This window comes from Azolla caroliniana, unplaced genomic scaffold (genome assembly GCF_043228905.1).
Source record: "Azolla caroliniana isolate FFs.n. ecotype wild unplaced genomic scaffold, voAzoCaro1.0.p SCAF_8, whole genome shotgun sequence".
NCBI lineage: Eukaryota > Viridiplantae > Streptophyta > Polypodiopsida > Salviniales > Salviniaceae > Azolla > Azolla caroliniana.
This window is the reverse complement of record NW_028230443.1, coordinates 14,445,646-14,470,351: the sequence shown is the minus strand read 5'-3', so window position 1 is coordinate 14,470,351 and position 24,706 is coordinate 14,445,646. Positions and strand designations below refer to the sequence as shown.

The following is a 24,706-nucleotide window of genomic DNA, read 5'->3' as shown; positions in this document are numbered from 1 at the left end:
AATAAGATAGAGGATGCAATACACAGCCATCTAAAATTAAGTTCTATGATGTTTTAGAAAATGAGACCAAATACAGATTTTAAGATGGCAGACATTAATAGATATCATTAGAGATCTAATTCATGTTATTTCTCTGCTGGAACTTTCTTTAATGTTTTGACATTTTACTTCTTGTTGGAGCCTTTGGAAGCACTTTTTCCTCACCACATTCAACTTTTTGATATAAACACCACACCCTATGCACATTCACCTTATTCTGAGCAGCTTCCAAGTTTATCATAAGAGAGTAGCCCAAGGTTTACTGTCGGGAAGCATCTACAACCTTTAATAAATGGAATGATGAAAATGCACGTATCCAATGATCCATTCCAAGATTTTCAACATATGTGATTTGGAGAAGGATGCAGTTCAATGCATATTATCAGGAAGGGAATAACTTTTGTAACACACTACTATTTTATTCTCCTACAAGAATTTATTTTTCAGTAAAAAGAATACAAGCACTCACTGGACAATGATAAAACTTGCATTCTAATACTTGTTAGCTTTCCCTTCCATGCATAAAATAATGGAATAAACTTGGTGAGATGATATTACAAATTAGTTGGAAATTTTACAGTAACTATTCTCAAAGGATCTTTGTTCCACTTAGTAAATATTCTCAACTTAAGCTTGAAAAAATGAAGAGGGGGGCCAAATTTCCATGCCTCAAATCAACAGGAAATGATGAGAAAATGGCACAAAATCCGTCTGAATATAGCAAAAAAGATCTGAAAGAGAAATATGGAAGTCAGCAAACCAACCTTTTGTCGCAGAATGTCCAGGCACAACGATTCTTATTCCCCGTGTTGCTTTTGCTTTGTCTGCGGTAGCAGTCAGCAGCAGCAGTCTCTTGCAGAAATCCATCGTTTCAAGGTAGATATAATCGATATATCTCTTGCAGAAATCCATCTGTTTGTGTCTCCCGAATCGTGATTGTCCAAAAGCGGCGAATTCGATCGTGGAAGCGGAGAAAACGAGCATCTGTTAGGGTTTTGATCTTCGGACTCGATGCTACAATTGTGAGATATACGATTCATATAATCAAACATAATAAGAGTAGCAAGCACCACATACATTCCAATTCCAAACAAATGTGGTGCTCTCAGGGCCCTTCACCGAACAAGAAACCTTGGAGATTTGTGGAATATCTGAACTTTGATCTGGCTTAATTAGAATTAGGTCGATTTTGTGGACCTTTAATATCTTCAAAAATATATTGATAACATAATTTCCTTACTAGAAACACACAAAACTGAGTCTACAATGATTGCATGTTAATTATACTTGATTAAGGATGAATCGTTATGTTAAAATGTGGGGCGTTTGGGTAAATAAATATCAAGCACAAAAACGCGAGGGTTAAGCATGTAACATTTAACACGATAAGTAATAAACAACATAAAAGGTAGATTAGATTAGGATCACAAAGTAACCATTTATATCATTTATACAACATGGGATATGTGGACCCCCCTTGGTTTGTCGAACCCATGTTTTCATGGTAATAGTGTGGGAGACATGAATGATCTCAAGTATCATGCCCAAAGAGCTCAAATGCATCTAATGGCATCGACGAAGTGAGGAAAGGAAGATTGCTTTGCATGGTGGAAACTTGTGCAAACAACACGATTCAGACCAAACTAACCATCATGATATAATATATTAACTATGTATTCATACCACCAAGTTACACAATGTTGGGGCATGTGATGGCCTCTCAAAAGTTGCATGATAACTCAAATTATATGTGTGTTGTATTATTTGAGGTAAATATCTTAGCACTCATATATTCGTATAGGTGCACGCTAGCATTGCACATGCCCATGTAGCTAAATGCACGGGACGAGGTACATGGTATTGTGTTGATATGACTCCTTAACCACTTTTTAATACAAGGACATGGTCATACAATGAATGTAATATACATTGGCACAGATATATTCATACGATTGCAACAAACATTGCACATACATGTTTCAATATATATTTAAATGGGCCATTAGAACGACGGAAGACAACATCTCCACTTGTAATATTTGTTGATTTTTCCATATTCCTCAAGCACATGACGCTGGCTAACCATATGTTTAGTGTATGTGCATCTTGGTAACAATTAATTTTATTACTACTTGGACTCTTTGTAGTTTTAAGAATATTATTACATAACCCCTTGTAATTTTTCTATAGGGTGGTTACTATAGAAAACATACTTCCTTTTACTACACAATAAAAATATTCAACGTGAATAATTTGGTTAGCAACATGACATTTTACATGAACGATTAATAACATAATATTATTACCAATCATACTTCACTGGTCAAGAATTCACTTACTCCATGTCAAGTTTAAGCTAGCAAGCAATTTTGTTGTTATTTTTTGTCACTGTCTAGTAGGTGACTAGGAAAAGGCGTCTGAACTCTTAACCTTAGGTTTTGGAGCTTGTTATGTCATTAGGGTTGTGACTGCCTAGCAACCTAGTACCAAGTAAAGCACACATACCATAAAGTTGAAGCACACTTTTTTTTGGAAGGGGCATTACAATATATTTAGGATTGTGAAGGACAATACAATATAATATTTCCCCATAATACACTGTGTAATATTGAAATTACCTTATTTATCAAGGATGGTCTCCACTTGCAATTATTGAATGTTACATGCGTGCATGTTTGTATATACACATCCATACTAACAACTTGTGTGAGTGCGATAACTCGTGCATGAGACTAGTAGTCCTCCGAGTATTACTTTCCACCGAGTGGTGGCTCCCTAAAGATAGAATTCATCATTTTGAGAAGCGTAGCAACCACAAAAGTTCAACGTAAAGCTTGAATAAAATACCTTAGTTAAAAAACAAATAGAAAATTGTATTAATCTATTGCTTATGCTTGACATATTTGTACTTGATAAAGTTATTAAAAAACCATTAACAACAACAAATGTGTGACTTCCTTTAGGTTTCAAATGCTATACGAACAAGGGAAATGCATGGCCTTGTCCTTCACACGTAATGTTATTGTTGCACCCTGACCCTCTTCAATAATATAATATATTCATGCAATGCAATCAAAACGAGGCTTAATACACCGAGTCAAGTCTTGCACCCTAATTCAAGGCGTCATGCATGAACACTCCCAACATATGGAGTATAAATGGTACAAAATTGCATTTCCACGGAAGAATAAAGTAAAAGTAGATGAATAAAAGCGCGATGATGAGTCAAAGTAGTAAAGCTCTATGCAATATCTCTCTACGACATCAAAAATTCTAAGAGGCATCACTTTTACAAGTGACTTGACCCACAATAGGGAATACTAGTATCATGATGATGGGACACGCTCACACGGTATGAGGGGGATGATGGTACATGTATCAATTGCCTTTCCCTTCGCAACATAGTGTGCATAATATGTTTGTAATGTATTGGGTGAGTTCCCAAGTTCATGAAGAGGTGATATGTGTGCAACGATGCACACACACACACAAAATGACTTGTGCAATTAGTATAGTGTTTATAACCTTTATGTATGTATTTGGGCGATAACAATCCATACGTTAGATGCCCTTACGTCCACAAGTCTTTCAACAAACTTTTAATTTCTCGCTAATTTAATGTAAGTATGGGCCATAAGAAACGAACACTAAGTAAATGATGTGCGGTCTGTTGCAAAACTGGGTTCTGGAAGAATACAGAGAGGAATGAAGCATATGCGACGATGTCGAAGGTGATACGTATGTATCTCTCGAGAATTCAAGGCATGCGAGTTCTTAAGAGTTGAACAATCAATCGTTTGCCCGATGCTGCCCAAGACTCTCTCTCTCTCTCTCTCTCTCTCTCACTATCAGTGTCTCGATCTAAAACATGTGCAACCGATGCTACACAGAGGACTCTTTCCGAGCACACATGCAACAAAGCAATGCACCGAAATACATACATAAACACGATGCAACAATCGGGATAGATGGACAATATCGGGGAGCAGGCGTGCATCCAAGTATAAAAGAGATGATCGCACCATCAAGGTCGAGATCGGATGTGGAGGCAGGCGGGTATCCATGATTCTCCTGGGCCCGCCCCAACAACTGCTGCCTACCAGAAGAACCTAAGCAAAGAAAACAGAGCAGAGAGCACTCAAGCCTCTCTCTCTCTCTCTCTCTCTCTCTCTCTCCATCCTCTCACACGTGGCTAGGCCCTTCTCTCTCTCTCTCTCTCTCTCAGCCTTTTACACTCCTTCTTCTACCTAAATGTATGTATGTATGTATGTATGTATGTGTACCTCCTACACATCCACTCACATACACACACAGGTGGGAAAAGGACGAAGCAGAAGAAGAGACAAATTCTAAACCCTAAAAAAAAACAGAGGCAGAACAAAAGACAGTGGAAGTGTCTTCCAAAAGAAGATGTAGAGATTGATCCTGGATCATGTTATCTCTCTCTTCTTAGCTATGTATATATATATATATATATAGCTACAGATTTTGTGTGTATATGATGGATATGTAAAGCATTCCCCTGTTCTTCTTCTTCTTCTTCTTCTTCTGCTGCTGCTGCCCACCCAGCAATGGGGTGTGTGAATTCTAAGGATGAGGCAGAGGAAGTTCTGCTATGCAAGGCCAGGAAACGACACATAAAACAAGCTTCCTCTCACAGACACGCATTTGCTTCTTCACACGCTTACTATATTTCCTCTTTGAAGAATACAGGTGCAGCTATACGGCAATTTGCCGAGATAGAAGATCCTTCCTCTTCAATGTTGCACGAAGAAAAAGCTTCCCTGCCTTCTTCCAGAGCTATGGCCATGGCCAATATGAGTACTAGGGGTGTGAATACTGGCTCTGGTCTCCCTCATGTTCTTGCACCCCCGGAACCTCCTGAGTTTGAGAAAGAGAAAAAACCATTGCCGAGGGCACGTAGTATGCCACAGCCTGATTTTTTCCATAATTTAGTTCCTTCCTCAACCTCAAAGAGTTATGGAGATAAGAATCGGGGAGAGGGCAGGAATAAAGAAGACGGATTGGATGATGATGATGATGAGGATGAAGATGATGAGGATGAGGATGACGAACCTGACGACGATGACGATGATTCAGAGAGTAGAAATGAAAATTCAGGTTTTGGGAAGCATCGTCATCATCACGAGGGAGAAGAAGAAAATCATCAGTATCAGGAAGAGCATTTCAGGGCAATAGGTAAACCATTTGAACAACCACCGTTATCTCCGATCCCATGGATAAGCAGTCGAAGGTTGGCATTTGTTCTGAAAGACATAGATGATATTTTTCTGGAAAGCTATAAAGCTGGCCATGAGGTTTCTCGGCTGTACTTGGATGCTCATAGAGATTTCTTTCACACACCTGTCATTGATGAAAGATCTGGTAAGGTGTCTTAAGTTTTTCCACTTTGTTTTGCTATTTTTTCTTCATTTTCTCAATTACAGAAGCTTCTATCACAAATCGCTCTTTTGTTGATTAGAGATATGGCAATTAGTGAATTTTTCTATTACACTTGACCCTAGCAATGGGCACGGTTCGGTTTCAAGGCAAAGAAACCGAACCGAACCGTTTATATAAAACAAAAACCAAACCAAACCGTTTAGGGAAAGTTGAAACCAAACCGAACCATTTAATAAAAAAATTAAACCAAACCATTTAGGGAAAAGTTGAAACCAAACTGAACCATTTAATAAAAAATTAAAACCAAACCATTTAAATCAAACTAATTAAACATCTAAATTAACAAAAATACGTTAAATTAAATAATCATTTAAGTTAAATTAATTAAATCAATAAAAAACCAGTAATTAAACTATTAAATTAATAAACTATTAAGGTAAAAAAAAGTTAACCAAAAACCTAGAAACCTTTAAACCAAACCTATAAACCCGAGTTTTAGAACCGAACCATTTATCGAAAATCCAAACCAAACCAAACCATTAAAAATTTCTGGAATCAATAAACCGTTAAAACCATGACTTAACGGTTCGGTTCGGTTAACCGTGCCCATTGCTACATGGCCCTTTGTTTATGGAAGGGATGGCAATCTTCCTAGGGTATTTTCTTTGCTCTTTTTGTCTAGTAATACGGTTTTATGTGGGTGTTGTCCCGAGTCCCTTTCATAAATGATGGGTCCTGTAACTTTTGAATTCTTTCCTTTCTATCATTTGCTTGGTTGCCGAAGAGTCCTGTAAGTAAATGATAGAGAATCCTTCAGCAGCTTGTGGCAAAGATATATATTTACTCAAAATGATGTGAATGTAGTAGGGTGGAGGCCAGAGTAAAGCGAGTGATATATAATTTGGTGACAGAAATTAATCAGTACAATGTTCACCACAAGTTATGACCAGAGCTGACATTAGTTTAGATAACCTAGACTAGTAGGGAGGTCATGCTGAATGGGTTTCTATGCATCGAGACTAATGGTGAGGATCTTGCATATTGCTCACAATCTATGCCTCAAGCCTGCGGAAAACAAATCACAAGTTTTAATTCTTTAAGTTCAATGCCTTGTGAGGGAGTGTAAGGGTGACCTGAAGGATGAACTTAGGATCTAATTCCCTGCTTTTTAAGATAATTTTGTTGCTGACTGCCACATGCTGTAGGGTAAGTTTTCGAGACAATACGGCCTAATAACTGATGGAATAATTCATTGTCTTTGCTAGTATTGACACAAAAAAGTATTAGAGAAACTTATGCAATTCAATCAAGGTCATGTTTTAGAAGAAGGGGTATGGTCAAAAGAAAAAAGCCACATCAGTATCTTTGTCTTGCTTTGTTGCTATGGATAAAAATGATTAGTCCATAGAAGGAAGAAGAAGGAAGAAAAAGGAGGAGAAGAGGACTCATGAAAAGTATCCACCTTCCCTACTCAGAGTCGTCCACCATAACTAATCTCCCCATTTAGCATTGCAATCCATTGCCATAATAACACAGAATGACATTTCTGCCCAAGCTGAAAATAAATGAGAAACAATGTTCTCTTTGCTGCTCTTCTCTTGTTCTTTTTGTTCTCTTCCTGGAAATCAGAAATGATGATCTCTTTCCTTCTTCTCTTGTCCTCATTTTTCTGCTCTGAATTTTGCATTGTAATCCACTATCAAGTAGCATTGTGTAGAACTCAAGTTCAGTTTTAGAGCTAATGGAGTCATTTGAGAGTGCGACCAATTCTAAAGCTAATTTCTATGGTTTTAAGGGTGAGGGAATTGGGGAACTAGTTATCCTAGGAATTGGGACAAATCCATAAGAACCTATGAGGGTTTTCAGCCGCAAGACGTGTTGGTTCAGTTGGGATGCCCTTTTATTGAGTAAACACTAAGCAATACTGTTTAGAAGTTTTGTGATAGAAGATCATCATAATCGTTCATAGTTGGTGAACCAATTTCTATTCCCACATTTGTATGGTGTCTATCCAGTTATCCTGCCAATCTGTTGGAAAATCTTGTGCCACTACCCGATTTAGTAATGCATACAATCCTTCTTTAGGCACTGGGCTAGCCCATTTGGTCATTTCTGAATGTCGGTGAAGTGTATTTGCAACCTTGCCATTTTGAAGTTTTCTAACACTTCCCATTACCTCCTTGTACTCAAAAGCTTCCATTTTCATTATGGCAAACATGTTGGACATGTGTCTTTCATTCATCATGTATAATTGTTCCACACATTTCAAGATTTTAGCTGAGGATAAATGTGCTTTCAATTGTGATATCCCTTTAGAGATCTCCATACATGTACGGTTCCACGAGCAAAGTGATGGTGCCCCCTGATATATCTCTAGTGGAGATGGGAGCAACCCCAATGATCGATCACCAAGGCATTATTCCGATCAGTGATCAGTATCCAACGTCTTGGGGAGATTCCTAAGCGAAGGTACTCAAGGTTGGCTCTCATGTCATCAAAACAACTTGTTGAACATGAAGATAATCATTGTTGGTATTTTGAAACGCAACAATGGTTTGAGTCTCATGGTATAGGCATAAATGCACTACCCCTGTTCCAATATACCTTTGATTGCCACCATCTGAATATGGCCAAAGTGGAAAAGTATAGAGTGATCCAAACTGATATTATCAATTTGGATAAAGGAAGAACATGCATTAACCCCACAACATCTCGTGTAGGAAGGTGGCCCACTATAAGGCACACTATTGACACATATTGGATGATGAATTCATCAAGTCCTCTTACGTGGATTATATCTATTGCATGCATTGTGTAGTGTGATAGGACAAGTATGAACCTCTTCACATCAATTGATTGAGTTACGCAGATATGCTCATACCTATGGCGTCATCAAGGAGTGGAATATGAAGAAAACTATGTTTGCCAATTATCTGTTTTTTATGAAATAAGAGTGAGATACCATTGTCTCTTTAACCAAGGGTTTAGCCCCCTCATCAAGGTAATGGAATATGAGGACAAATGGTGCTTGAGAATTCTTGCTAGAACTAAAGAGACACATGAAGAAGTCGTTGGAAGGACAACAATACAACATACAAGCTCATCAACAAAGAACAATCGCAACTTGTTTTAGCCCCATCACTCCACGTGCTGCACGTTAATGAAGGTTTGGGTCCCTGACCAGGACATTCCACAAGGGTTGCAATAGATCAAGCAATAGTAATTTATCATGCATGTAGGCTTGGGCTTGTGGACCATGATCTTGCCATTCTCACCATTGTAGGTGTTTTTGTGCTTCAAAGATTGCTCCATTTGGAAGCCCTTGAGAGATAGATAGATTATATTATCGTCTTCGGAGGTCAAATATGACCTATGAGACCAAAAATATTACATTTCACGTGATACGTGTGAAAGTGAGTAGCAACTCTCGATGTTCAAGAACTTTACCAATGAATGTTGTAATCGAGAGTGCACATTGTGGTTGTGAGAGAAATTCGTACAAGGATTTGGCTTGGTCAAAGATGTGTGGAAAGCATGGACAAATTGTGAGAAAAGCTGTTAATAGCAGCAGCGGAAGACTTAAAACAAAATAGGCACAGTCAAGCTGTGAGAAGGCTGTTAGACAGCAGTAGAAAAAATGGTTGCAAAGAGTAGAGACACAACCAAGGAATAGAGCTTGTTTTAAGTAGCAAAAAAGAAAATGAAAAACTATACAAAAGAGGCTGGTATAGCCTATTTATACAAAATTGGGAAATGTGGGTGAAATGGCTGTTTGGTAGTTAAGTGACTCTTGTACTACCAAACAGGTACAAAACACGAGGAATAAAAGGGAATATCTTGGAAAAGGTAGAAGAGAGAAAAGGCATTTAAAGCATTGTAGATTCTAGAGAGAGAAGGCATTTAAAGAGTTGCAGATTCTAGAGAGAAGAATCTGAGAAAAGAGAGAATGTAGTATAGAGATAATAAATATGAAAGAGAGTGCAGGTTTGGAGCTGCCACCCTCCAACACCTCCTCTCAGCTCCAGAACGGCCATCAAACATTGAGTCGACCGAGGAGCTGATTAATGGCATGCCTTGGAAGCGGGAAATATATATATATATATATATAGATAGATAGATAGATAGGTAGAGAGAGAGAGAGAGAGAGAGAGAGAGAGAGAGAGAGAGAGAGAGAGAGAGAGAGAGAGAGAGAGAGATTGTTGTCAACATAACAGTTCTGAAACCCAAGAGAGAGAAAGAAGCTATCAATTTTGTCATGCCAAGCTTTGGGACCTTGCTTTAAGCCATACAAGGCTTTGTGTAACCTGTAGACCATGTTTTTCTGCTCTAAAATCTCGAAACCTGGAGGCTGTTCAACATAAACCTCCTCTTTCAAGTCACCGTTAAGGAAGGCTAACTTGACATCCATTTGAAAAATGGCCCATTTGTTGTGAGCAGCAAGTGCAAGCGCACATCGGATAGATGTGTACCTTGCTGTTGGAGCAAAAGTTTCCTCATAATCCACTCCTTCAACTTGTGAGTAGCCTTTTGCCACTAAACGTGCCTTGTGCTTATCCAAAGTACCATCGACATGGTATTTGGTCTTGAAAATCCATTGCAATCCAATGACTTGTCGATGTGGAGGCCGTGGGACCAGCTCCCATGTATGATTCCGCTCAATGGAATCAAGTTCAACTTCCATTGCTGCTTTCCACTTTGGAAGAACAAGGGCCTCTTTTGCTGTTGTGGGTTCTTTTGATTGCACAACAGTGCACAATAAGGCAAAGTTGCATGAGTGAAGAGGCCGTTGTGACTTACGTGTTCGAGAACCAGATGTATACTCATGAAGTTCAGCATCAGAGAGATGAGAATCACAAACGGTGGCTTGAAGCCACTTGGGAAGTGGTGGAAGCTGGTTTGTAGAGGGAGTGGAAACAAGTGGAGTTGAGGGAGAGGTTTGAATTGTTGGCGAAGTTAGAGATTGAGTAGGAGGAGATGGGGGGCTTGAAGATGAGACAACTTCGTCTAAAATAGGAGATTCCGGAGGAGCTTGGATTTCAACCATGAACTCAGGTGAAATCCTAGAGTCATCCGGCTGAGACTCCACAAAATGAACATCCCTGGATATGACTAGGGACTTTGACTCTAAATCCCATAACCTGTATGCTTTAGATTGTGTGTTGTAACCAAGAAATTTGCATTTCTTGGTTTTGGACTCAAATTTCGTCCTTTTATGATCTGAAATGTGAACATAAGCATCACAACCAAAGACTTTAAAATGAGATACTGAGGGCTTTACACTTGTAAATGCTTCTGCAGGTGTCATTCCAGCAACTGCTTTTGTTGGGCAGCAATTGATGATGTAGATTGCTGTGTTGATAGCTTCACCCCAAAACGAGAGAGGAAGATCAGATTGAGATAGCATCGTACGAGCCATCTCTTGGACTGTCCGGTTCTTCCTTTCCACGACTCCATTTTGTTGAGGAGTATTGGGTGTAGAAAATTGGCGAGCAATGCCTCGTTGAGAGCAGAAATGGTGGAAAGCTTTGGACATAAACTCTCCACCATTGTCCGACCTGATCTTTCGAACTTTCTTCGATGTCTCGTTCTCCACGAGAGCTACCCATTCTTGAAATTTTGCGAAGGCTTGGGATTTTTCTACAAGAAAATAAACCCAAACCTTGCGGGAGAAGTCATCAATTATAAGCATGAAGTAGCGTACACCACCAAGAGTAGTGGTTTTCATGGGACCACAAAGATCCATGTGCACTAACTCCAAGATAGATGTTGCTCGATGAGTGGCTTCATGAGGGAAAGGCTCTCGATGTTGCTTGCCATGAAGACAAGCAACACATGGGGTATTGGGAGATTTGAAAATAGGAAGACCCTCAACTAGTTGGGAGGAGGAGAGCTTTTGAAGAGAATCATAGTTGAGATGACCAAACCTAGCATGCCACAACGTGGGATCTTCTTGTGCCACCAAGGCATGAGAGCCTTGAAGAAGATGAAGAAGATGAGATTTGGAGTTTTCCAAGGGGCTATGGGAGCTTTTTAGGCGATATAAACCCCCTTCTTGTGTGCCACTAGCTACAATTTGTAGGCTGTTGGTGTCAATCACTTCCAAAACTGAGCTATCAAAGTAGACTCCATAACCTTGCTTGGTGATTTTGTAAACCGAAAGTAGGTTGGTAGAGATGCGAGGCACATGTAGCACATCTTGAAGAACGACAGGTTCTTCACTTGAAGAATTGTCAAGAAACACATTACCCACACATGAAGCCTCAATGCTTGAGGCATCTCCTATAGAGATTTGGGAAGAGCTAGGCTTCACATCATGCAAAATGGATTTGTCATAGGTCATGTGTGAAGTGGCACCACTATCTACTAACCACTCATCGATGGTTGAAGTAGTTGGTCCAGCCAAATGTGAAGTATGTTCCTCAATGCCAAGGAAAACTGTTGCTTTGGCTGAGTGGGCCGAGTTGGATTTCGGTGTAGGTTGATTTCTGGTAGAAGAAGAGTTCTTAGCATTGTCCCTTTTCTTTTTCCGACAATCTGGCTGAATGTGACCTTTGTAGCCACAATAATGACAAGTGAGCTCCTTGTAAGCTGGGTTGTTTGGCGGTCTTGGATTGGGTTTGTTGTAGGAGTTACCATTTTGCTTCCACTTGCCTTTACTTGTCGCATGTAGAAGCGTCTCATTGGAAGTTTGAGCACTTTTCTTCCTTGTTGCCCTATCTTGTAGCATACCAAGAAATGTATTCATGTCAGGTGTGTTGGGAAGAAGAGAAATGGTGTCACAAAAGGCTGAGAATGACTCGGGCAACTTTATCATTAGACGATGCACAAACTCAACTTCAGTGGACTTGCTTCCCAAAGAAACTAGTTCCTTTTGGAGAGTGACAAATTCCATTATTTGATCCATGATGTTGGGAGTGTCATGAATCTTGAGATTTGCTAGTTGGCTTTCAATAGCTATCATTTGAGCATGATTAGCTCGATGATACCTCCTTTTGATGGCTGTCCATAGTTCATTGGCTTTCTCGTCATCTTTATCTTGAAATTGACGAGCGATGCTCGGTTTAATATTAAACATGAGGAAAGCATGAGCACGAGAATCCTTATCTAGCCAAGCTTCAATCTCAGCGTTAGATGAGCCAGCAACTGATTTGGTTGAAGAGGATGAAGTTACTGGTGGTTTCTTGTCACTACCATTGACTACATTCCATAAACGATGGTATTGTAGCAAGGTCTTTATTTGTAGCTCCCAATCCAAGTAATTGTTCCCATCCAAGATGGATTCTTTGGGGAGTTGGGGAATGGTTGATGAAACAATGGTGGCATGTGAGACCATGGATATCCTCCTCTTGAGCTACAGTTGGACAATTTACAGCAGTTGTAAGTAGATACTCAGGGTCTTTCTACTTCTCCCTAGATGCTAGGTGAGGCTCAGATAAGGGGAAAAGAAAACAGAAGAGCCTCCTCTGTAGGGTTGGGAGGGAGGGATAAAAGAAGATAGGTCTGTGTGCTCTTTGGCAAAAAAAAATCAGGTTGAGGATATGGAGACCTCACTGCTTTGATACCATGTGAGAAAAGCTGTTAATAGCAGCAGCGGAAGAGACAACCAAGCTGTGAGAAGGCTGTTAGACAGCAGTAGAAAAAATGGTTGCAAAGAGTAGAGACATAACCAAGGAATAGAGCTTGTTTTAAGTAGCAAAAAAGAAAATGAAAAACTATACAAAAGAGGTTGGTATAGCCTATTTATACAAAATTGGGGAATGTGGGTGAAATGGCTGTTTGGTAGTTAAGTGACTCTTATACTACCAAACAGGTACAAAAAACTAGGAATAAAAGGGAATATCTTGGAAAAGGTAGAAGAGAGAAAAGGCATTTAAAGCATTGTAGATTCTAGAGAGAGAAGGCATTTAAAGAGTTGCAGATTCTAGAGAGAGAAGAATTTGAGAAAAGAGAGAATGTAGTACAGAGATAATAAATATGAAAGAGAGTGCAGGTTTGGAGCTGCCACCCTCCAACATGAATATGATTAAACGCAAAACATTGTATCAAAGTATGATACTCAGACTCTCGAAATTGTTTAGGGCAAAGTGTGCATAGTCGACCACTCTCATCATTTGTGCCCCAATGCCCCTTCTCACATTGCAATGCATGTGAGCTAAGTTGCATAGAAGTAATGGTTTGAATGGTAGACAATGGGATGGGCTCTAACATGTATCGATGTGTACGGTTTCCTTGTTTTGTAAAGAATATTGTTTAGTAGTAAGGTGCAACATGTGTAGCATAATGTGTGAAGCGGGGACGTCCACATTTTTCCCATGTCATGATACATTGGTGTTTCAAAAAGGCCTCATTTACAGAGGAATCTAGTGATGCATCATGAAGCAAATGTGTTGCATCCCATCTACCAAACCACTTTTGCATATCTTGCATTCAAAACGCAAAATTTTGCTTTTATGCGTCTTTTGGGTCTTTTTGCTTGCTTCCCATGCAATTCTAGAAAGTCGATGTGAGAGACTTTTTTGAACCTTAGCATGTATTCAACAACCCTTTCCATGGCCATGATCTCAATGGGAAGTGATCCCGTCTCAAGGAGGAGGATGTATGACGTTTGTTTCTTAACTTCTAGAACCTTTGTAAGAAAATGTTTTTGGACATTTTCAAACTCTTTCCAAGTAGATTTAGGGATGCTACCACCCCATGCTTCCACCCCATAGAGAAGCATTGGTGTCACCAAAGTGTCGAAAAGGTATTTCTTGAGGACCCAACACTTAATATCTCCATGATTGCATGTGTTCCCAAATGCATAATATGCTCACTTTCCCACCTCTAAGCGGCGTGTAGTACATTCATTCCATCTATGGTTTGAAGGAACTTCAAGGGCAAGATATTTGAAGCTTTCCGCATATAGCAAAAGCATAATGACAACATTCCCAATTGCAACTTCTTCAACACGTTCTTCCTTTACAAACTTGGCAACCATTTCTTCCAATTCGTCAATGCATAGACCAAATAGAGTTGGTGAGAGTGGGCATCCTTGCTTAGCACCAATAGTGCTATTGAAAAAATCTGAAAGTTTATTGCCCTTACGCACACAACATATAACCTTCTCATATATTCAGGAGATTGCAAGCATATATTCACTTGACACCTTGAGTTCTTCCATTAGCCTTCAAAGATGCTCACGAGATACCATATCAAAAGCGTTCTTGAAGTCTACGAAGCAACAATATAAACCTTTACCTCCAAGGCGACTTTCCTCCATTAATACTCGAAGGGTCAATGCATAGACAAGTCAAGAAGAGTTAAGTCACCATAACTCTCAACACGTTTCCCCTTTAAATTTCCCCAAAATTTAGCACATGCATGCGCTTTCTCTTGCGTTTGTACTCACGCAAATGCTTTTGATAAATTTTTTTATCCTTAATTACATCCAAAATCATACGACGCTTTCAAGCTTCATGACATTCTTTATCAAACCATTTTTTCTTTGAACTACATTTCTTGATGCATTTCCAAGATGTGTGCTTGGTCGAAAACTGTCACAAGCATGACAACAGTCATGTCAAGATTTGAACTCTTGACCTCTTCGATATAGTCAAGTGTTGTGTTCTAACCAACACATCCAAATATATGGTCATATTATGTACATCTTAGTAGATTATTAGTAGATTATCTATTTCACGTTCTAAGAGTTTTTAGAAAGTTCTAGAACTAGAAGGTTCTAGAATATTCTCTTGAATATTCTCCTGGATATTCTAATGCATGTACTTTGACTCACAGTATAAATACTTATAACCTCGTTGGTCCCTTTCAAGGGATTCGACGCCAATCATTGACATATCAATCTAGTCTTCTTGTTTCATGCCATATTGTCTCCTTCTTTATCTATGTCTTCATGCTCTCCATAGCTTCCTAAGTTCTTGTTCTCATCATGCACAACTTCTAGAGTTCCTAGCCTTGTGACTTCCTATTCCACATTCGTAGCCTTATCGATCATAGCCTTGTCATCCGTGCTTTGTCGTAGTCCGCGGTTAGTGTGTCCGTGATAAAAACATTTGTTTGTGCATGAGAGAATGACTTTCTTCAAAGCTTCCCATTTGCATTTTGTGAGAAAAGTTGTTAATAGCAACAATGGAACAATTGTTGGAACAAAATAGACACAATCGAGCTGGAGAAGGCTGTTAGACAACAGTAGCAAAAATGGTTGCAAAGAGTAGAGACACAGCCAAAGAGTCGACCTTGTTTGGAAGTAGTAGCAAAAATAAAGTCTTTACAAAAGAGGTTGGTATAGCCTATTTATACAAAATTGGGGAACGTGGGTGAAATGGTTGTTTGGTAGTTACCTGACTCTTGTACAACCAAACAGGTACAATAAACTAGGAATATGAAATTAGGAATAAGAGGGAATATCTTGGAAAAAGTGGAAGAGATAGAAGACATTTAAAGAGTTGCAGATTATAGAGAGAAGAATCTAGGAAGAGAGAATATAGAAGAGAGATAATAAAGATAAAAGAGAGTGCAAGTTTGGAGGTGCCACCCTCCAACTCCAGAACGACGGTCCAACATTTAGTCAACCAAGGAGTTGATCAATGGCTTGCTTTGTAAGTGGCTTAATAAATAAATCAACCACATTTTCTTGAGTAGGACAATATGCCAAGTTGATGACTTGTGATTTCACTAATTCACAAACAAAATGGTAATGCACTTCAATATGTTTTTTTCTACTATGAAATGCTAAGCTATGTGCCAAGGCACGGGCACTTTGGCTATCAGAAGCGATGGGCATGGTTCGGTTTCAAGGCAAAGAAACCGAACTGTACTGAAATCAAACCGTTTATATAAAACAAAAACCAAACCAAACCATTTAGGAAAAAGTTGAAACCAAACCAAACCATTTAATAAAAAATTTAAGCCTAACCATTTAAATCAAACTAATTAAACATCTAAATAAACAAAAATACATTAAATTAAATAATTATTTAAGTTAAATTTATTAAATCAATAAAAGAAACTTTCATTGAATCATTAAATTAAATAAACATTTAAGTTAAATTAATTAAAATCAATAAAAAACCACTAATTAAACCATTAAATTAATAAACGGGCACTTTGGTTGTCAGTAGCGATGGGCACAATTTGGTTTCAAGGCAAAGAAACCTCAAGGCAAAGAAACCGAACCGAACCGAACCGTTTATATAAAACAAAAACCAAACCAAACCAAACCGTTTAGGAAAAAGTTGAAACCAAACCGAACCATTTAATAAAAAATTTAAGCCTAACCATTTAAATCAAACTAATTAAACATCTAAATAAACAAAAATACATTAAATTAAATAAGTATTTAAGTTAAATTTATTAAATCAATAAAAGAAACTTTCATTGAACCATTAAATTAAATAAACATTTAAGTTAAATTAATTAAAATCAATAAAAAACCACTAATTAAACCATTAAATTAATAAACGAGCACTTTGGCTGTCAGTAGCGATGGGCACGGTTCGGTTTCAAGGCAAAGAAACCGAACCGAACCGTTTATATAAAACAAAAACCAAACCAAACTGTTTAGGAAAAAGTTGAAACCAAACCGAACCATTTAATAAAAAATTTAAGCCAAACCATTTAAATCAAACTAATTAAACATCTAAATGAACAAAAATACATTAAATTAAATAAGTATTAAAGTTAAATTTATTAAATCAATAAAAGAAACTTTAATTGAACCATTAAATTAAATAAAAATTTAAGTTAAATTAATTAAAATCAATAAAAAACCACTAATTAAACCATTAAATTAATAAACTATTAAGGTAAAAAAAAGTTAACCAAAAACCTATAAACCTATAAACCAAACCTATAAACCTATAAACCCGAGTTTTAGAACCGAACCAAACCAAACCGAAACCGAACCGTTTATTGAAAATCCAAACCAAACCAAATCTTTAAATTTTTTTGGAACCAATAAACTGTTAAACCATGGCTTAACAATTTGGTTCGGGTTGAGCCAAAACCGTGCTCATTGCTAGCTGTCAGTGAGAAGTGCAATAGGAGAGTCTTGCAAAACACTAATATGACAAAACAATTGCATTAACCATAGCAACTCACAAGAAGTATCCAAGTGGCGCGATATTCAGCTTTCGTCGATGAAGTAGAAACTGAGGTTTGCTTCTTTGATTTCCAAGAAAGCAAGCTTGAATCTAACATAAACCAATAGCTAGATGTGGACCCTCTAGAATCAATATCACTTGCCCAATCAGCATCTGAGTAGCCAACAAGCTTGATGCCGCCTCTAAAAGAGAGACCATAGTTGAGTGTGTTGGCCAAATACCTAAGAACTCGAATAGTTGCTTGCCAATGACTTTGTCTTGGATCACTTGAGAATTGGCTGAGAAATCTCACATTATAAGACAAATCAGGCCTAGTGTAAGTTAAGTGAAGAAGAGACCCAATTAACCTTCAATATTTCGTCATATCTTTAAATAAGGGAGAATTTTCTTCATGAGATAGCGTTGAGTTTGGATCCATTGGACAGGAGAGTGGCTTGCAATTTGACATGCTATAGGTCTCAAGGAGCTGCATGAGATACCTATGTTGGTTGAGGAAGATACTACCATGTGATTGATGGACCTCCATACGTATAAAATAATGGAGAAGTCCTAGATTAGTCATTTCAAATGTTGTTTTGAGGTCTGCGGGGAGTTCTTCAATTTTAGAAGCAAGGAACCATGTAATTAGAAGGTTATCAACATATAATATGATCAAGCATAGCAAATTATCTTGGGAAAAAACATAGAGATTGCTATCAGCATAACAGTGCTAAAACCCAAAGAGAAAGAAGGTATCAATTTTGTCATGCCAAGCTTTGGGAACTTGCTTTAAGCTAGACAAGGCTTTGTGTAACATGTAGACCATGTTTTTCTGCTCTGAAATCTCGAAACCTGGAGGCTGTTCAACATAAACTTCCTCTTTCAAGTCACCATTAAGGAAGGCTGACTTGACATCCATTTGAAAGATGGGCCATTTGTTGTGAGCAGCAAGTGCAAGCGCACATGTAGCACATCTTGAAGAATGGCAAGTTCGTCATTTGAAGAAGTGTTAAGAAACACATTACCCACACACGAAACCTCAATGCTTGAGGCGTCTCCTATGGAGATTTGGGAGGACCTAAGCTTCACATCATGCAAAATGGATTTGTCATAAGTCATGTGTGCAGTGGCACCACTGTCTACTAACCACTCATCAACTCATCAATGGTTGAGGTAGTTGGTCCAGCCAAATGTGAAGAATGTTCCTCAATGCCAAGGAAAACTGTTGCTTTGGCTGAGTGGACCAGAGTTTGATTTTGGTGTAGGTTGACTTTTGGTGGAAGAAGATTTCTTGGCATTGTGCCTTTTCTTTTTTCGACAGTCAGGCTGAATGTGACCTTTCTAGCCACAATAATGATAGGTGAGCTCCTTGTAGGCTGGGTTGTTTGGTGGTCTTGGATTGGGTTTGTTGTAGGAGTTGCCATTTTGCTTCCACTTGCCTTTACCTTTCGCATGTAGAAGCATCTCATTGGAAGTTTGATCACCTTTCTTGCTTGTTGTGCTGTCTTGTAGCATGCCAAGAAATGTATTCATATCAGATGTGTTGGGAAGAAGAGAAATTGTGTCACAAAAGGCCGAGAATGACTCAGGCAACTTGATCATTAGACGATGCCCAAATTCAACTTCGGTTGACTTGCTTCCCAAAGAAACTAGTTCCTTTTGGAGAGTAACAAATTACGTTATTTGATCCATGATGTTGGGAGTGTCATGAATCTTGAGATTTGCTAGTTGGCTCTCAATAGCTATCATTTGAGCATGATTAGCTCGATGATACTGGTTTTTGATGGCTGCCCATAGTTCATTGGCTGTCTCTTCATTTGTATCTTGAAATTGACGAGCGATGCTCGGTTTAATATTAAACATGAGGAAAGCATTAGCACGAGAATCCTTATCTAGCCAAGCTTCAATCTCAGCTTTAGATGAGCCAGCAACTGATTTGGTTGAAGAGGATGAAGTTATAGGTGGTTTCTTGTCACTACCATTGACTACATTCCATAGATGATGGTACTGTGGCAAGCTCTTTATCTGCAATTCCCAATCCAAGTAATTGTTCCCATCCAAGATGAACTCTTTGGGGAGTTAGGGAATGGTTGATGAAACAATGGTGGCATGTGAGGCCATGGATATCCTCCTCTTGAGCTACAATTAGACAATTCGCAGCAGCTGTAAGTAGATGCTCAGGGTCTTTCTACTCCTCCCTAGATGCTAGGCGAGGCTCATATGAGGGGAAAAGCAAAAGAAGAACCTCCTCTGTAGGTTGGGAGGGTGGCTGCAACGAGAACCTCCTCTATAGGGTTGTGAGGGAGGCTGCAAAGAAAAGGAAAAAACTCCTCTTAAGGGTGGGAGAAAAGAAGATAGGTTTGTGTGCTCTTCGACAAAAAAATCAGGCTAAGGCTATGGAGATCTCACTACTCTGATACCATGTGAGAAAAGCTGTTAATAGCAGCAACGAAACAATTGTTAGAACAAAATAGACACAACCAAGCTGTGAAAAGGCTGTTAGAGACAACAATAGCAAAAATGGTTGCAAAGAGTAGAGCTTGTTTGCTAGTAGCAAAAATAAAGTCTTTACAAAAGAGGCTGGTATAGCCTATTTATACAAAATTGGGGAACGATGGTGAAATGGTTGTTTGGTAGTTAAGTGACTCTTGTACTACCAAACAGGTACAATAAACTAGGAGTACTAAATTAAGAATAAGAGGGGATATCTTGAAAAAAGTGGAAGAGAGAGAAGGTATTTAAAGCATTGCAGATTCTAGGGAGAGAAGGCATTGAAAGAGTAGAGCTTGTTTGCAAGTAGTAGCAAAAATAAAGTCTTTACAAAAGAGGCTGGTATAGCCTATTTATACAAAATTGGGGAATGAGGGTGAAATGGTTGTTTGGTAGTTAAGTGACTCTTGTACTACCAAACAGGTACAATAAACTAGGAGTACTAAATTAGGAATAAGAGGGGATATCTTGGAAAAAGTGGAAGAGAGAGAAGGTATTTAAATTGTTGCAGATTCTAGAGAGAGAAGGCATTGAAAGAGTTGCAGATTCTAGAGAGAGAAGAATCTAGGAAGAGAGAGAATGTTGAAGAGTGATAATAAAGATGAAAGAGAGTGCATGCCTGGAGCTGCCACCATCCAACACATTCTAGTGTGGCACCATGTTGTATCTTTGTCATTTGTAGCATATAATCAACCATCTTGGACTACATGGGCGCTTGCTTAAGGTTCATCCTCAAGTCAGGTTGTTTATTTTACATGTATTATGTGAAAATGCTATCTTTTTGGTCTCATAGGACATGCGATAATAAAATCTCTCTCTCTCTCTCTCTCCACTCTTCTCTCTTCAAGTTTATTTTAGCCATTACTTTGTCATACGAGGCTTGATTTTGACAAGCTATGGCTTGAATTAAAATTCACAACAAGATCTATGATATGATCTAAGAAAAGTGAGTAGTTACTCTCGGTTTTCAAGAACTTTACTAATGGATGATGCGATTGAGCGTGCACATTATGATTGTGAGAGAAATTCATGCATGGATTGGGTTCAATTGAAGATGCATGGAAAGCATAGTTGAATGTGACCAAAGGCAGAGTGTTGTATCAAAGTGTGATACCCAAATTACCGAACTTGTTTAGGGAAAAATTTGCATTGTTAACTCCTCTCATCACTTGTGCCTCAATGTCCTATCTCACATTGTAGTGTGTGAACTAAGGTTTATGGAAGCAATGGTTCGATGGTAGACAACACGATGGACACTTCACTCGTATTGATATGTGCTGTTTCCCCGTTTGGCGTAGAAAATGGTTTTGGAGTTAGGTGAAGCACATGTAGTATAATTTGTGAGCCTCCTCATTTTTCCCATGTCATGATACATTGGCATTGCAAAAAGCCTCGTTCACAACAAAATCTATTGATACATCATGAATCAAGGGTGTTACATCCCATATTCCAAACCAATTTTCCATATCTTGCATCCAACCGGAACACAAAAATTTGCTTTTATCTGTCTTTTGGATCTTTTTTCTTACTTATTTAAAATCTGTAGGGATTCAGAGGCATCGTCAGCAAGTTTCTAGAATTATTTCTTGGACCAAATCACCAAAAGAACCATTGGCAGATGAACAAAATAACAGTGAGAATCTTGCTTCGACTCTAGACAAGTTGCATGCATGGGAGAAGAAACTCTGTGATGAATCTAAGGTAATTGATTGGATATTGTTTCCTTTTTTGAGGAAATATTTTCAGTGTTTTGAGATAAGGTAATTGAAAGAGAGTTTTTGAACAAGGCGTTAGCATCTACAACTCTAGAGCTAGCCAGGAGAGCCAAGCAGTTACAAAGTCAAAAAGAAAGAGGAGCCGGAACAAAGATTGATAAAACGAATAATATTGTCAAAGGTTTGGAAACCAAGTTGTTCGTGGAGCTCCAAGCAATTACGGAAGCGAAGTCCGAAATCTGCAAACTGAGGGATGCCTGTCTTGCCCCCCAGTTGGTGAATTTGTTGGAAGTGTAAGTTGAAAGATTTTGTAATCTCAGATTTACGTTGAATGCTTTCTTAAGTTTTTCAAGCATTGGTGATAAATCTCCATCACATAAAATGCTCAAATCCAATCTACCTACCACCGAATTATAAAGTCATGATAAATCCGTAGTTAAATCTAAACTGAAGCTTATTACGTTAAAACACCTTTTTCCGTCCAGCACATTTTTACTTTAATGTTTGGCATATGTCATCCTAACCTGTCTTTTTTGTTTTGTGTAGGCTAAAAAATATGTGGTCAAAGACATGTGTTGCTCATGGAAAGCAAAATTTGTTTATACAGGATCTGATAAATCTGAAACCTGAAACAGTCCTGAATAACCAGGAAAGAGGCAATTTCTCTGAGAGGCTAACTCGTGATTTGAAAAATGAGATAGCAAAGTTGTGCAATAATTTGGAAACTATGGTGAAATCACAAAAAGAATGGATGGAATCGATGGTAGAGTGGTTACGAGGACAAAACGAGAATGATGTATTGGGATCATCGGAGGTTGTAGCTCCTCTATTGGAGCTTTGCAAATCATGGAGTGGTAAGCTAAAAGAGTTGCCGTCTGATAAAGTGATAGTTGAGCTTAAAGATTTTGTTGAAATTTTGCATGAAATGTTCATAAAACAAGGGTATGAAATGGAAGCTCAAAAGAGGATTAATGAGCTTCAAAAGGATTTTGAAAAGAAGAATCAAGCTCTGGAGTCATATGTGAATACTTTGCATGACAAAAGTAGACAAGAGAATGGGGTTTCACATGAGAATCGAGATCCTCTTGAAGAGAGAAAAGCTATAGTTAACCTACTTGTGAAAGAACTCCAAGTGGAAAAAGAACGGCATAAGAAATTGTGTGAAGAGAATAGCGTGATGATGCTAGGTTGTCTCCAAAAGGGCCTACCGAAAGTTCTAGATGCTATAACAACTTTCTCGAAGAGTTGTATGAGTACTTATGATTCCCTACTGTGTGATCACAAGAAGAACTTCACAAAACCAGCATGATTTGGATATATAGAGCTAATTAGAGTTTGTATCACTATGGGTTATATAGTGTAATAGGATGTCCAATTCTTTGTTGTATATTATCAAAGCCAACCTTTATATCATTAAGATGATATATACCATCTGATCTACATAGTAATTTTTTTGTAAAATTTGTATCCTTGTATTTGAATAACACTTCATAAAACCTTTAGTGGGTGATATATAAAATTACAATAATATGTATCTACCTCTACCATTAAAATTTCCCCAATTGGAATTTGAATGGTTTGTTGAAAGCATGAAGTTCCATAATGATGTTCTCTTTGGATGAAATATATTAAATATGAAGCCTTAACCATAATTAGAGAGTTCCAATACTTTGTTGTATATTATAGTTGTAATGATGTATGAATGCGCTTGCTCTACATATACTTTTTGTATCTATTTGTATTCTTGTATTCAAAGAATCAAAACAATACCTTTTCGAGAGATTTTATGGTTGGTGTGTTGATAATTGATGTATGTATGTGTAATATTATAAGTAAATTCTTATGATGCCTTTTTGAGAGATTTTATGGTTGGTGTGTTGATAATTTATGTATGTGTAATTTTATTAGTAAATTCTTATGATGCCCTCATTCTGACATCAAGAATTACACCCAACACATACAGTTTTTGTATTTTATTTGTGCTATTTATGCATAGTACAACATACATGTATTTTATTTGAACTCCTGTGCACTTCTCTATGCATTTGTTGTTTTACCTCCTTGATATCTCGGCTTATTGTAGCTATCCTCTCTTCATTTGCAAGGAGGATATCAACTTTGTCTTAGTAGGACCTCCATGCCAAATTTGGTCTTAGAAGACGTTAATATATCTTTCTTTCTTTCTATTACTTCACCTTTGTGCTTTTAGATAGGTATTAGCGTTTTTTTCCCTATTTGGGCATGCTTAATCTCAAGTTGAACATATTCTAGTTCCTGAATCTTGTACTAGTTTTCAAGAGTTTGGTTCGTAAGGGTACATTAGTTTCCCCCCTCGTGACTAGACATTCTCTTGGAAGGTGAAGAACATTGTCTTGATTTTGCAATCCTCCTATTATACAAGTGAAAACTTATGCTAGATCGGTTCTAGTTGTGTTGGTGTTCTTTATGTCAGTTCATGATTCACCCAGTCACGAATCCAAGTTTGTGAACACGAATGTCAAAATGGAGTGAACCTAAATGCACTAGCTCCACATCAATGGGAGGGTTGGCCCATGGTAAAAATATATATTATATTATAGTTCCATTTTTTTATAATTGAGTAGCTATTAGATCCTTATGTGTTGGGGATGGCATTTTGATTAGTTACCATTTACAAAGTCATGATTGAGCTCCATCTAATTATGTCAATTGTATCTAAACTAATACATGTTCCTCTTGTTATATAATGGAAGATAAACACATCACATGATTTGGATACATCCTATTTCTTTTGAAGCCTTGTCTATGTTAAAGTGTTAGCTATTAGATCCTTACGTGTTCGGGCTGACATTTTGATTAATTACCCTTTACAAAGTCGTGATCAAGCTCCATTTAATTATGTCAATTGTATCTCAACTGATACATTTTCCTCTTGTTATATAATGGAAGATAAACGCATCACATGATTTGGATACGTCCTATTTCTTTTGATGCCTTCAC

The 24,706-nt window shown here is 38.0% G+C and overlaps 1 protein-coding gene across 1 annotated transcript; it reads left to right on the top strand.

The window, feature by feature from the left end:
* Positions 1-4,536: 4,536 nt before the first annotated feature.
* LOC147861057 (protein ROLLING AND ERECT LEAF 2-like) lies at positions 4,537-23,301 on the top strand. The gene is made up of 4 exons (XM_087323971.1): positions 4,537-5,424; positions 21,559-21,713; positions 21,800-22,020; positions 22,274-23,301. Exons 1-4 carry the CDS (start codon positions 4,611-4,613, stop codon positions 23,034-23,036), a joined length of 1,953 nt encoding a protein of 650 aa, XP_087180097.1. The 5' UTR covers positions 4,537-4,610; the 3' UTR covers positions 23,037-23,301.
* Positions 23,302-24,706: the final 1,405 nt, after the last annotated feature.